The sequence below is a fragment of the Zeus faber genome, assembly GCF_960531495.2.
Source record: "Zeus faber genome assembly, chromosome: 4".
Taxonomy (NCBI): Eukaryota; Metazoa; Chordata; class Actinopteri; order Zeiformes; family Zeidae; genus Zeus; species Zeus faber.
Genome location: NC_137191.1, coordinates 23,073,419 through 23,087,160, shown reverse-complemented (window position 1 = coordinate 23,087,160; position 13,742 = coordinate 23,073,419). Strand labels below are relative to the sequence as shown.

General features: G+C 44.5%; 2 protein-coding genes across 3 annotated transcripts; one reads left to right on the top strand and one right to left on the bottom strand.

Moving 5' to 3' along the window:
• Window positions 1-833: 833 nt before the first annotated feature.
• Window positions 834-7,509, bottom strand: smim14 (small integral membrane protein 14). Of its 2 annotated transcripts, none has more exons than XM_079998805.1 (5): window positions 7,409-7,509; window positions 5,093-5,189; window positions 3,099-3,147; window positions 2,826-2,983; window positions 834-2,712 (listed from the first exon to the last, which is right to left on the bottom strand). In XM_079998805.1, the coding sequence occupies exons 2-5, from the start codon at window positions 5,165-5,167 to the stop codon at window positions 2,674-2,676; spliced, it is 321 nt and encodes a 106-aa protein (XP_079854931.1). In that variant the 5' UTR covers window positions 5,168-5,189; window positions 7,409-7,509; the 3' UTR covers window positions 834-2,673. The 2 variants fall into 2 exon arrangements, with proteins under 2 accessions (XP_079854931.1, XP_079854930.1); XM_079998804.1 differs by lacking the exon at window positions 7,409-7,509 and adding an exon at window positions 6,211-6,355.
• Window positions 7,031-13,031, top strand: ube2kb (ubiquitin-conjugating enzyme E2Kb). The gene is made up of 8 exons (XM_079998803.1): window positions 7,031-7,166; window positions 7,305-7,521; window positions 8,698-8,791; window positions 8,891-8,949; window positions 9,083-9,165; window positions 9,260-9,359; window positions 10,387-10,515; window positions 10,845-13,031. The coding sequence occupies exons 2-8, from the start codon at window positions 7,459-7,461 to the stop codon at window positions 10,917-10,919; spliced, it is 603 nt and encodes a 200-aa protein (XP_079854929.1). The 5' UTR covers window positions 7,031-7,166; window positions 7,305-7,458; the 3' UTR covers window positions 10,920-13,031.
• The last annotated feature ends 711 nt before the right edge of the window (window positions 13,032-13,742 follow it).

Sequence of the window (13,742 nt, the reverse complement as noted above, 5' to 3'; positions counted from 1 at the left end):
TCAATGACATTTTAGGTGAGCTATTCTCATCACCATTCATTTGAACTACAACATGGTGTATCACGTGCAGTGATGATTTTTGTTTGTTTGTTTTTTTTCCCTCTCGGTATAGTCAGTGCAGCCTCTTAATAATATAAGGCTTATTGTTGAGGTTGTTTATTTATTTATTTATTTTTAAATCGATACCTCGTGATTATTAGGATTAGGGATTATTCGGTGTACGGTACCAAAGTCATTCATAATATTACATTATTGATGAAGATCTGCTATGACTTGGGCTGTGAAGGACTGGATGATGTGTAAGACTTTATGATCAAATACAGATTTTCCCAAATACACTACCGACAAGAACACCCCATACTGCAAAGAGGCTGGAGACGACATGCTCTGCTTCACCAAAACCGTGTGGAAATTATTTACCTTTTGTTGCCTCAACTAAGGATAATTCACCGAACAGCAAAATGTGTAAACATCTGAGCAGTGCCTAAATTACTGCTAAACCTGAAAATCTAAATCAATCCTAAATCTGTGCATTGATTTTAAGCATATGTAGGTCAGTATTTGTCATATAGTAATAGAAAGCCTAGAAAAGCATACTCAACAAATAACCTAACACGAGATACGCAAAAGCTAGATGGACGTTTGTTAATTTAAGGCATTAAAGCGATAATAGGAAGCGTTCTGGTTCTACCAAATGCCATCTTAAAAGTTGAAGAAATTGACATTAATATGATTGTGTGTGAAGTCTATCAGGTTTAGAAGAGACCGCTAATAGTACAAAAGTTCCTTTTAAAGAACAAGGACGAACGCAAAAAAGAAACAAAACAAAAAACAACCTTTAAATTACTTACTTTATTTGTTGTTTGGTAAGGAAAAGTGCATAGTTGAAGCCCTTTCTTTGAGATAAATAATCGCAGTGCAAACTGTGGCCTTCAACAGGACACAGTCTGCCTGTCGTACCATCTCAATCTCCGGTCCTCCCTCTAAACCAGAGCCCTAGAATCTTTCTGAACACGCCCTCTCACAGCTTTTATTCCCCAGCAAGGTCATGAAACCCAATCACAAGAATTGATTTCAGAGGATTTAGACACAGCACAAAGGACTAAATGCCACTGTCGAGAAAGGAGACGCGACTGTTTTACTCAAATCTACAGCGGCTACAATACTTGTGTCCTGTCCGACATGTGTGTAAAATTCAGCTCATGCTAATTCAAACCATTAGCACCGTAGATTCTAATGGCTGAAACGTTTCATTACTAACACACAAAGCCAAAGTCATGTGTAGAATAAAGGCGTTTTATAGCTAAACATTAAGGACTGTGGTGAAGTTATCTACCGTAGATGGAAATGTAATTAGAAATTTGTCGAAGCAGCTGATCGAATAAAGTGAAAAATGACCTTGCGGTGGGAACCAAGCTTTCAGGCAAGTGTTCTTTCCTGTCGTCTTCCCTCATCTCCCTTCGCCAAATTCAGTTAAGTACCCAGACCAGAACTATTCCCCTTCCATTGGCACAGCAACAACACCGGTAGGATACGTATTCTCAAACGGCCTCCGAGCACAGCAGGATATTAGGAAGCGGGCTTAGGTGGATGGCCTGTCTGCGTCTCCCAAGTTGTGTTCGCAAGTGTCATAATATTTGGTGCGGACCAGGAATAACCGTGCCATACATAGACAACAGAATAAAAACCTGCTACCCACCTAGTCTTCTTCCTAGTATACCCTACAGGTCCCTTCAAGGCCATCTTTTACACAAGTGAATAACACGCCATCAGAAGTAATAAACATAGGGCAACGAAAAATGCTTGAAAAAAAATTGGGCTATTAAGACAAGGTCTTTATACAATTCTTCTAATACAGTACATGGAATCATTTCAGACGCGAAAGGGGATTTTGTTTGGAATATGATATTAACCACATCAACGGCCAGCTAAACAGCATGTCAACAAACTCCAAGGAATATCTAATTGAGCCATTAAATGATACATGTGTTATTGCACCGTTTAACTGATCTATTTCCAAATAGATCTAAAGGACACATCTACACAGGCTGGTTGAATTAACCGCAGCCTGTCTGGAAACTAAATCTGCCACACGTTGTCACTGTGTCTCACATCTAATCGTGGGAATTCGTAGTTCCAGGAGTCGAGTCTACTCACCTTGAAATCTATTCAATTTTGGCCTTGTGCTACAGCACTTCCAAATAATTAAAGCTCCTGGAGTACAACATGATCACTGGCGACATTTTCCAAAGTGGAATGTTTTTGTTTTTTTTGTTTTTCCCCCCAAAAATGGAATTAACAATTCAAACCCTCCACCCTGTGCACTGCTCCACATACTCAAGAGCAGAAATATACAGTCTCTGTAAACAAATCAAAACAGCTTGCTTCCTCTGACTTCTTTTGTTTCTGTTAGTTACCACTTCAATGACTTCATATACGAAATTCATCAGCCAAATCTGACTGAACCAGGTTTCTTTTTTTTTTTTTTTGGGGGGGGTCGGGCGTCCTTCAGATGAACGTCGGAAAGAGGATACATCAACAAGGTTTTAAAAAGCAAAAAGAGAACTGGATGAGGGTTGAGAGGGTGTTTGGATGGTCCTGGTTACAGTAACTTGCTGACCGTGTTGGCCCAGTTGGCATGGGTGGTGGGACAATCGTCTGGTGCCTTTGCTGCTAGTCGACGGCTGGTGCCGGGGGCCCTTGGCTATGGCCCTGTAACCCAAACAAGGCTTATTATGTAAAAGTAAAACAAAACCCCAGGAATAAATATATTCAATTGAAATGCATGAACATGAGGACAGAAATACATGTGTGTTTCTACTGACGTCGTGGGGCCCGGAAGGTTTTCCTATGGGTCGGGGACCTCTAAGGCTGGAAGGGCGGAGCAGGAAGAGGAGCAGGGCCAGAAGCATCCATCCCATCAGAACCATGGGGAGAGTCAGGTCATCCCCTCCCCCACCTACTGATCCACCGGGGCCTGGAACTTAACCCACAGACGCACAATATCACACAGAGATATACGCAGACATCTGATACAAGACAATTTTAACAACTTCAGCAAAACAACAACAGCAAAATCCATCAGCACTTGAACATACTTTCTTGAAGGCACTCGGTGTCTGTACAGTAGGACTGGGATTGCCTGAGCTGGAAGAGAACATTAAACACAGTAGCCTGAATTAATTATCACTATTATTTTATTGCATTATTTCTGTGCATAGTATCGCATTTGTTTCGTATTTTTTTTTGTATATTCCTGACAATTTAATTTTCACTTACCCTTTTTTTTCGACTTCATTATATTCTAAATCGTTTATGACTTTTGAGGTTTTATTTTTTGTATTCACGCTAACTGTCTGCAGTGTAATGCACCAAACCTCACAAGAACAAATTCCTTGTAAAGTGTAAATGTATCTGGCGGAACAGTTTCCGATTGAAATAGTCATTCCTCCCACTCCAATTATACAAGGATCATATTAATTCTTCTAGTTCCCGCACCTTTGGCTGAGGATCGGAAGCGCTAATGTTTTGTCATATTTAAAATCTATCTTTTACGCTCCCTGATTTCATAGGTATCTTGGAGGCAAATGTACAGCTTGAAGGGAATGTAGCCAGGTGTTTACAAACTGAGGGTGTAAGCCTCTTGAAAACTGTCACATTTCCTGAAGAGTACACAGTGTAAGCCAGATACGAGGTGCTATTAAATTCTCCTGACAACATCAGGATCATCAAATCAGCGCTCTCCAATGTTTATTCAGAGCCAATCGCAGTTCACTACGCACAGCACACTTATAACCAGAATTTAATGAGGTCACCTGCGTAGAGAAAAACTCCCACAACAGACTGTGGTGTTTTGGTTATGTCATGCGCAACCACAAAGTGACATTGTTGATCCGAACCCTTGTTGCAACACACACACACACACACACACACACACACACACACACACACACACACACACACACACACACACACACACACACACACACACACACACTTTACAAAGTTTATAATGTTATATGTTTATGACGGAGGTCATAGTTAAATGTGGTGTTGTACTGAACTACTGTGGTGTGGGGATGGTGTGGTTTGGGCAGCCACACCTGACCTGGATCTAGGTAATTGGTGGATCGAGGGAGTGGCTGCATACCTGTTGCTCTTTGGTTGGTCTAACAAGCAGCAGGTAAAACCTCCATCCCCACACTCACGCAGGAGAGGAGCCTGTGTCATGACATGTCTATCTGCTCCTGGGATAATTCCAGCTGGCCCAACTCTCAAACAATAAACTCTGTCTACAACCCCGTCTTCTGTGTCTCTGTGCCGGAGGTCCCTGAACACGCCAATTGGGTGGCGGGTGGTCGGCGAAACTGCCACAGCTACATTATATTGAGAGGTGTTTTTGTCCTCCCTATTGACATACACGAGGGGGACAGACCTCTCAACCACCACCAACCATGACTTTTATGCTAAAACATATCATTAAATTAACACCTCTTAATTAACAGCATAAAAAATAATGATTATAGGTAACATAAAGCAAAATTTATGGCTGAGCTGGTGTATTGGATTACATTAGATTGTTCAAGTGTACCTAATAAAGTGCACACTGTGTGTGTGTGTGTGTGTGTATATATATATATATATATATATATATAAATAAAAACAAACACGGTGCAACGTTATAATGTCTCAGTGCGTCTGAATGAGCTGGCCAAGACAAAGAGCAAACAGGAACCAGGATATGCTGGTTAGGTAAGTCACCGCTCCCTATAACTTGTAAAAGCTTAAAGTGACTTTACAAGTTGAGCTAGAAGCCATTATATTAATTCTCTTTTTATTCTCTATTTGAATTCTATTGCCTTATTATTATTATTGCCTTTTTTAATGTGAGCTGCTATGACACTACAATTTTCCCCCTAGGGATGAATAAAGTATCTATCTATTCAATGTGAACACATTCGATTTCACATGGCATCCACTTTTAGTTCGACTTTACTGATTTTTGATTCATCCCAACACCAAAACGTATGATCAAGCATGCAAGTGCATTCCAAGGAAATAGACGACGCACACGTCAATGTACTTTTCTTACCAGATTGATGAGTCGTCGCATGGCATACTCGTGGGAGCAGATGCACTCGCAGGGGTCGTAGCCTCCCTCCGCCATGTCTGATCGAGTGGCTTTCAACCTGAGAATGGGGGGAAAGAAGAAGAACGTCCCAGACACAGGTGGGTGCTTCTGGGTGCCGCTGGGGGAGGAGACTGCTCAGCAGGAACGAAGGACCGAGTGTCCCCACCTCCGTGTTCTACGTTGGATTGTGTGTTCAATGACAGATCTCTACATCAGATCGCCTGATGTTTGGATAAATTGTCTGTCCCACAGTTAAAAAGGTAATGCAGGATCCCTACGGCTAAACTACAAGAGATGATACAATACACCATGAAAAACAATTACATTTGACACTGTATATTTTATACTGTTAGAAGCGTGTTGTTTTCCCACCCTGACACACACCGTATACTAAGTGATTTTATTGTATATGTAAAAGATGCAAGCAAACCTGCACATTTTTCCTATCTTTATTTTTTTACAGAGTGAATTGTTTATAAAGAGGGAATGATTGTAAATGTTTACGCTTATTTGATGTAGACCCTTTTTCTATTCTGTGAACCGTACCGATTGCGTTTGATTGTATATTGATCATTTACGATCATCGACATGTCCGTTTCAGTGTTCTTATTTTTTCCTCATAATAGTGAAATGGTGCGGAGCTGACGTGGAACCAGTCCGGTGATACATCTTACGGCTACTATGTCAATAATGTATCGCGGAAAACTGACCCCGGATCTGCGATATTGCACAGAGCCGTATACGTTCCCATACGACGGATCCGCATTCTGGGTTTGAATGTACGGTTGTGTTTGCCCTGAAATGCGTTAACTGCGGAGTCGCTGTACGTTTATTTCGATTATTCGGCTTTCGGCATCTGGAACCAGCGTGCACCACCGTGATTTCCCTCCGGAGATGCAGAAAGTATCCGTCCGTCCGTCCGTCCGCCCGCCCACCTTATAAACACAGCCCAGTTTCCCCAAAACAACCGCACCTCGTTTTCCACGGACGAGCGAGTGGCTGCCACATTCGTCCGCGTCACAACGCGACAATACTATCACGCAGACGCGTCCGTGCAGACGGATACGAACGCGACTTACCGGCGCTTTGGCTTTTTTTTTTTTAAAACAACGCCCCGGACGAACGTCTCCCGCTGCCGCCGCTGTGCAGTCACCTCTGCGGGCGAAGCACCGCCGACATGCCGCCCTCGCCGAATCCCTCCGCCTTGCGGGTGGCTCGGAGCTCCCCGAGACATCCGGGACACCGAGGCGAGGACGCGCTTTTCGACGGAGGCACCCGATTGGTCCGGAGCCGCCCCCCCCCCCCCGGCGGAGCGTGACGGCTTGGCGTGGGTGGTAAACAAACGGAACGACCGCCAGTCGTTCGGTGGAGCCGGTGCTGTGACGGTGTCTCCGTCGCAATCAACGGGTTATTATATATATATATATCTCATATCGTATTCAGTGACAAAAAAATAAATAAAATGGCAACAAACGAAAAAGGAAAAACCTAAAATCAAACGACAGACCAGCCAATTGTACGCACGCTATTTCCTTTAAAGGGCAGTAAGAAGTGTGTGTGTGTGTGTGTGTGTGTGTGTGTGTGTGTGTGTGTGTGTGTGTGTGTGTGTGTGTGTGTGTGTGCGTGCGTGTGCGTGTGCGCCTGGGCGCTTTGAGCGTCATCAAAGTCGAGATCGACGTCACAAATAAATCGACTTCGTATTTCTAATGTCGTGAAAGGGGAAAAAAAAAAAAAAATCAAAGTCGGCGGAGTCGTTTGAACGGACAATGCGTTTGAAAAAAATGCAAAAATCGAATCGAATCAAATAAAGGCGGAGAAAGACATTGTCGCGCTGAAACACTCTTGTCCCGCAATGAAAGCGCTGGCGCTTCCATTGCGTTGGAAGCGTCACACGGGGTACGACGCTTCCAGACGCGGGCAGCCCGGGTGTTCAGGGGGTAATGTTCTGGAGGCGGAAAGAGCCCAGAGAGAGGAGAACGTCTCTATTTTTATTTATTTTTTTCCCCAATGTTAGGCCGTCTTCATACGTCTATATGTACGTTTAAACCTAAATCTTTTTTTTTTCTTCTTAATTCAGTTTTACAACTAGGCTTTTAAATGAATTTGTCTTTTAATCATATTTTCACTTTGGCTTATCGTCCCTCATTTGCTCTGTGCATATTGCCGTTTACAGGAGTCACGCGTTTTGCCTTGGCCGCGTCGACGTGTTTCCCACGCCGGTTTGAATTGCGCTGAACTGAAAGTCAAAGGAGAGGAGGGGGAAGTTCCACCACCCACCAGAGGCCGACCCCGAGCCCCCGCCTGCAGCAGAGCGACCAGACGGAGCCATGGCGAACATCGCGGTCCAGAGGATCAAGAGGGAGTTCAAGGAAGTTCTGAAAAGCGAGGAGGTGAGCTGTCGCCCGTGTCGCCCCGCGCGGCGGATCCCCCCCCCCGAGCGCACGCCAAACCGCCCCGTGCTCGTGTGCGAGGCGTGTCTCGCGGTTGTGGCGGTAGCTGGCGTCGGGCCTGGGTGGCAGAACTTCAGCCGGCGGGCGGCGGGAGCAGCCGCCGCGGTGTGCCGGGCGCTGCGCTCAGGAAACACCGCGGCTTCGGTGCGGTGGGGACTGGTAGGCCTCCGGCTCCCCCGTCAGTCTTCAAACAACGCGAACGACATTAATTCGGGCAGCTGTTGAAAACCGAACTGTCCTACAGAGCGGTGGGGAAAACTACTTGGAAGATTTTGGACAAGTTAGTCAACTTAAAGCCAGCCTTGTTTTGGCCAGACTAGTTTTGACAGCTGCCTCCCACCTAGCTAGCATCGTTAGCTTAGCACCCCCTACACTCCTGGTCCGGTGTCTGCTCCAACATTAGCAGAGGAGCGGAGGAAATGTGGCCGTTCCAGGGGATTATAATGTCGTGCCGGTATTACAGCTGCCACGATCATGACCTTTTCATTGACTACGGGAGGGATTGCGTGTCACAATTGACAAACATGTCGACACACATGAAAATACAAATGGAAAAGGGTGAACAAAATACACCAATCAACAAATATGCATCGAGCGTTTGTGCAAAGAACAGCCGTAAATATGTACATCTCCACTCACAAATACAAGATTTAATTATTAAAAGATTATTTTTTTTTTAAATGCCGAAAAACAGAAACACAATCACATCTACGTTTCACAAATAAACAGCATATTTTATACGTGATTCAATATGTTTCCATATGTTTTCGACACTGAAAAACATTTCATTTCGTTTAAATGGTTTATTCACACATGACACCATTTGCCTCTTGTGACACATACATCTTATGGAGGGGGGGCTGGGGGGGGGGGGTGTCACACTGTGTTGGATCTTGATATTGATATTGTGTTACCGTAGTAAAATGCAGCCTTCAAGACACCATTTAACCAGATCGCGACATTAGGATGGAGATCGCCTGCCCTCGTTTTAAACACCCAGTTAGGTTGCCTGTTTGACGGATATGGTCGTCAGCAGCGTCCACTGAGACGCTTACGCCGACAAGTGGTATTAATGACATTTCATTCTTTTTTCCCCCCACCCTCTCCCCTGGTTAGACGAGTAAAAACCAAATAAAAGTCGAGTTGGTGGATGAAAACTTCACAGAGCTCAGAGGAGAGATAGCCGGTCCTCCAGACACACCGTACGAAGGTAACACAGCTGGAATCAGACGTCTCCTCACTCTTTACCTCAGAACCCTTCTAACGCTTTGCCCTGTGACGTTCACTCCCCCCCCCCCCCCCCCCCCAGGCGGCAGGTATCAGCTCGAAATTAAAATCCCAGAGACGTACCCTTTCAACCCTCCGAAGGTACGGGCGCCGATGCTCCTCGCCTGCTCTAAAACCTTGTTATCGAAACGTTCACGCGACACAACGCGACCTCCGGGCCGCTTTGTTTTTGTGGACTTGTTTCAGTTTCACTTGGTTTTCCCCCCCCACCCAGGTGCGATTCATCACTAAGATCTGGCATCCCAACATCAGCTCTGTGACGGGAGCCATATGCCTGGACATTTTAAAAGACCAGTGGTGAGTGGTTGAGCAGAGCCCGATTCCTTCAGCCCTCGTTCCGGTCTCTCCTCTCCTCTCTCTCGTCATTTTTAAACTTTGTGCCTTGTCTCAGGGCGGCGGCCATGACTCTGCGGACGGTGCTGCTCTCTCTACAAGCTCTGCTGGCTGCAGCAGAACCCGACGACCCCCAGGACGCAGTAGTAGCCAACCAGGTGAGGAGTTATCCTTTCCTGATAGCCGCACGTTTGCTGCGTGCATCTCTCTCTTATCTGAAGGTCACCGAATACCACGGGGCTCCTGCGAGGCGCTTGAAGTGCGAGAATTTCATCCTCAGCAATTGAAGTGGACTGGAATACCTTGAAAATAGCCCCTTTTGTGTCGAAGTTCTTGAAAGGTCCTTGAAAAAACACGCAACCTGTGATATTCCCCCTGGTTATATTGTTAAAATTGTAACGTAATAAAACATTTCCAGGATCTCTTTTACGACATTGATTATGCGAAGGAAATGTACATTTCATCCAGCATAGTTGAAAAGAGACACTTATAATCGTAGCTGACAATGAGATTAAGAATAATAATAATAATAATAATAATAATTAGAATAATAAAAAAGGGAAAAAAAAAAATCGATTTATATTTTAATTAATAAAGATCACGTTGAAAATGGATTATATTTGTTTCGCGTGAAGTCCCTGAAAATGGGGAAAAAAAATAGCGCGTCAGAAAAATACTTTTAAAGTCTTTGAATTTCATTTTGTAACGCCAGGATGAACCCTGATACCGTCTAATGTACATACACAGTTTGTTTGAGGACATTGTTTACCATCACAGTTACTAGTCGCACGCAGATAGGGAACATGAACACACAATCGACTTTATCCTTGTTAAAATGAACGCCTTGAACGCCCCTTGCAATGGCAAGCCACAGGTTCTTTAGTATTTGAACTGGAGCCAGATAAACACCAGCCAACGGAGTGCAGCGCCACGGCACAACGCTCTGATGCGTGGCGGTGCACGATGCCGGGTTCAGAAAGTGGAGCCGGGCCGTGTTTCCGCTCCTCCCGTGGCTCCTCGCCGAGCCGCTCCGTTCCATCCATTAGTTCTGCTTTCTCCGAAGGCACGATATCACTTCTTCTCTTTGTGCACACTGGCTCCGTATGTATCAGCCATGTTTGTCACACCAAGTCTCTTCTCTCTCTCTCTCTCTCTCTCTCTCTCTCTCTCTGCGCACCCGACCAGTACAAACAGAACCAGGAAATGTTCAAGCAGACGTCAAGGCTGTGGTCCCACATCTACGCCGGCGCTCCCGTCTCGAGTCCCGACTACAACCGCAAAATAGACAAACTCTGCGCCATGGGCTTCGACAAGGTCAGGGCCGCCGTGAGCTTTTTCCTTTGGGTCAACAAATATGATGATAAACGTTGAGACCCTCTGGGGTTTGAGAGTGTCTCCATTGAAGCACAGGTAGTAAATTGTGCCGGGTTTCACATCTTTGAGATTCCAGGGGCGGGGCAGGAATGCGGGGCTCACTCCTCTGGCGTTGTGAGCCATATGGGGTTCTCTGAATATTTTACACCAGCAAGACTACGTCCGAAGGTATTCAAGTGGGTTCTGCGTGGTGAAGAACGTCCGCACTGTTGCCTCACGCCGCCTTGCCCTGCCCTTCTCCCCCCCTTTTTTTTTTTTTTTTCCTCTAGAACGCAGTAGTAGCGGCCTTGTCCTCAAAATCCTGGGACGTGGAGGCGGCGACAGAACTTCTCCTTAGCAACTGAGACTTGGCTTGAGGGTCCCGCACTGCGCTGGGGACGGCATCGACCCCCCCCCGGCCTGGTTCCGCTCCTCCATCCAACCTGCCGCTCACCTCCCCGACAGTTGAACTGAGACTTTGATTTTGGGAGAGTTGGCACGATTTTTTTTTTTTTTTTTTAATATGCCATAAACTCAACACACCGATAGCACCACCATTGCCATTATGGATACCACCTCGCTGCCTACTGCCCTCCACCCTACCCACCACCTCCATCCATTCACCCTCATGTCCATTAAGCATGACATTTGCTCTGACCCCAACCAAAAGTGAATTTGTTTTCTCAAACGCCCTATTGGCGTCGGCTATTTTCGAGGTGCCAAGCCGCCGCCACCCCCTCCCAGGTTGAAAATAGTCATTCGGTCAATTGGCACAAACTCTAAAGCAAATCCCATTCATTGCTCATGGTACACGTTACCCTTTAGTCCTCCGGCTCATTTGAAGACTTATGTCTCCATAGAAACCATCACAAACATCAACTGGTGTGTCCAAGTGCAGTGCAGGGGACGCCGCGTGCATTGGACCCACAGCGGTGTGGGTGTGGCCGTAGCGTTTACCTGTCAACGTTCTAGAACTAGAGGAGAGGCAACAGAGGAGTTATCTGTACATAGAGACGAGTGTGTACATTTGGAAAAATAAGCGGGAATATAAGTTTTGGTTTTTTTTTCTCTTTCTTCCTTGAGCATTTATTAAACAAATTATTTTAAATATTAACTCTGCGCGGTTGACATGATATGAAGAGATGTCCTTTTATTTTGCTTGTGATCCAAAGTTGACCTCGTCATGCCTGCCCCTCAAAGAGCCCTTGGAACTATTTTGTTTTGCTGAACGTGTGGTGTAGGGCACGGTAAAGCGGATTATTTATTTATTGTTTTCCTAAACTGAATATGGTACTTGGAACATCCTTCAACTTTTAAATCCTCGATCACCTTATACAAACCTTTTTGTTTTATTTTCTTTTCCTTTGTATGTTTTATTATACCTTTTTATTTTATTTTTTTTAGTTTTACCTGATTATGCTGCTGATAAAACCTCATTCTGCCCCCGTTAGACCTGGATATCTAAAGATGGACGAGCAAGGACTTTGTGCAAATGTGCTGCAATACAGAATGAGTTGTTTTTTTGTTTGTTTTTTTTACTTGAACAGAAAATCTGTTTGGTCAACAGGCACAATTTTCTTCTCGGTAGTTATTGAGTATTTACGCACCTTCCCGCGGTTCCTTATTTGAAATCATTAGGATGGAGGGGGAGATATTGTAACTGGTGATGTTCTTTCCATCGCAATCCATTTACCCAATCCTGCAGTAGGCAATCAAAACATGAACCATTTCTATGGTGTGTTATTTTTAGGTAATGCCATGCGTAACCCAAACACTGATTTCTTCCAAGTTTCTGTGACCGTTTGATTTGACAGATGGGTCATAATGGCTGTTATTTTAATTTAATCTTACAAAGGAAAATAAAATAAGAGGCTGGAATTCCTCTGTTGCTCTTGTATGTCAACCATAAGGCAAGGCCGCACAGTGTGTAGAGTATTTAAATTTTATCCTGGCAGACTGTAATGAAAGCCAACTTCTCAGCATATAGAGTTTTGGCATCCGTGTGTCCTGGCGTCGCCTTCCTCCTCAAGCACTCATCCCTTAGCGACTTTGTCATGCATCACGAGGAGTCATGGTGTAGAAGCTGACCACCTTTCATCCCGGAGCCAAAAAAACAAGTATTTGTGTGGTCAGCGGTGTAGTGTATAAGTCACCATCTCCTTCACTTGTAAATAGTCTGGTTCTTGATGAAGAGCCCTCTCATGATCACTAGAGAGCACCATTGATGGCTGGATCTATATATTTTGTAAGAAACCGAAAGGAGTAAAAAAAACCCCCCAAAAAAAACAAAACTTCTCGCCATGTACAATATTGCACGATGACAAAGCATAAGAAAAAGGGTTTGTTGCATCTCTTTATTTTCTCAGCTTGACTTTTATTTCCCCCCTCTAAGCTTCTACGGAAGCGGGCATCAGCAGTACGAAGCATGGTTATTTATTGTGACAGTGTCATGTTTCTTTGATTAAAAAACAAACAAAACTTTAAACCGGTGCCGTTGTCAGACGTTCCTTGAGATGCAGGGGAGGTTAAAGTATCTGCTTCCATCTTTTTTTAAACAAATCTTCCTGACATCCACTCAGATTTCGCTCCACTCCGTGTTTTTTCCCTGTTGGACTGCATTTATATACGCAGAGTGAGAGGGTTGGAAAATAATCAACCTGTCCTTTAAAGAAAAAGTATTTCTCTCTTGGCACCAAACTGACGTGTTCGCAACTTTCCCATAAAAAAGGTCGGACATTTTGGTCAATGTCAGCTGCTGACGATGACCAAAGTGTCTCTGCATTTAACGAAATGCAAACCCAGGAACCAGCCCCAGGGCAGTGAGATGGCATGAAGAACTCAGAGGATCACTTCTTTCAAAGCAAACTCAACTCGCTGTGGCAGTAATGAACAGCAGTGAAACGTCCGAGAATAAATGGTCTACAAATTTCTGTTCCTCACTATTAGAACTGTACCATTGGAAGCATAAACGGTAACCTTATAACTCACCTACTAAAGAAATACGAATATTTTTATTAACCTAAGCCTTATTTTTTCAATCTAAGTGATTGGCATTCGAATATTGTAAATTAGTCCAGGCTGAAGCTATTCTCTCACTCAGCTTTAGGTTACAAAAATTTGGCAGAGGTTTCCTCAACTGGGTTTTTACAAAATGCAGAATTATAAAAAGTCAGGAGACATACAGCAAC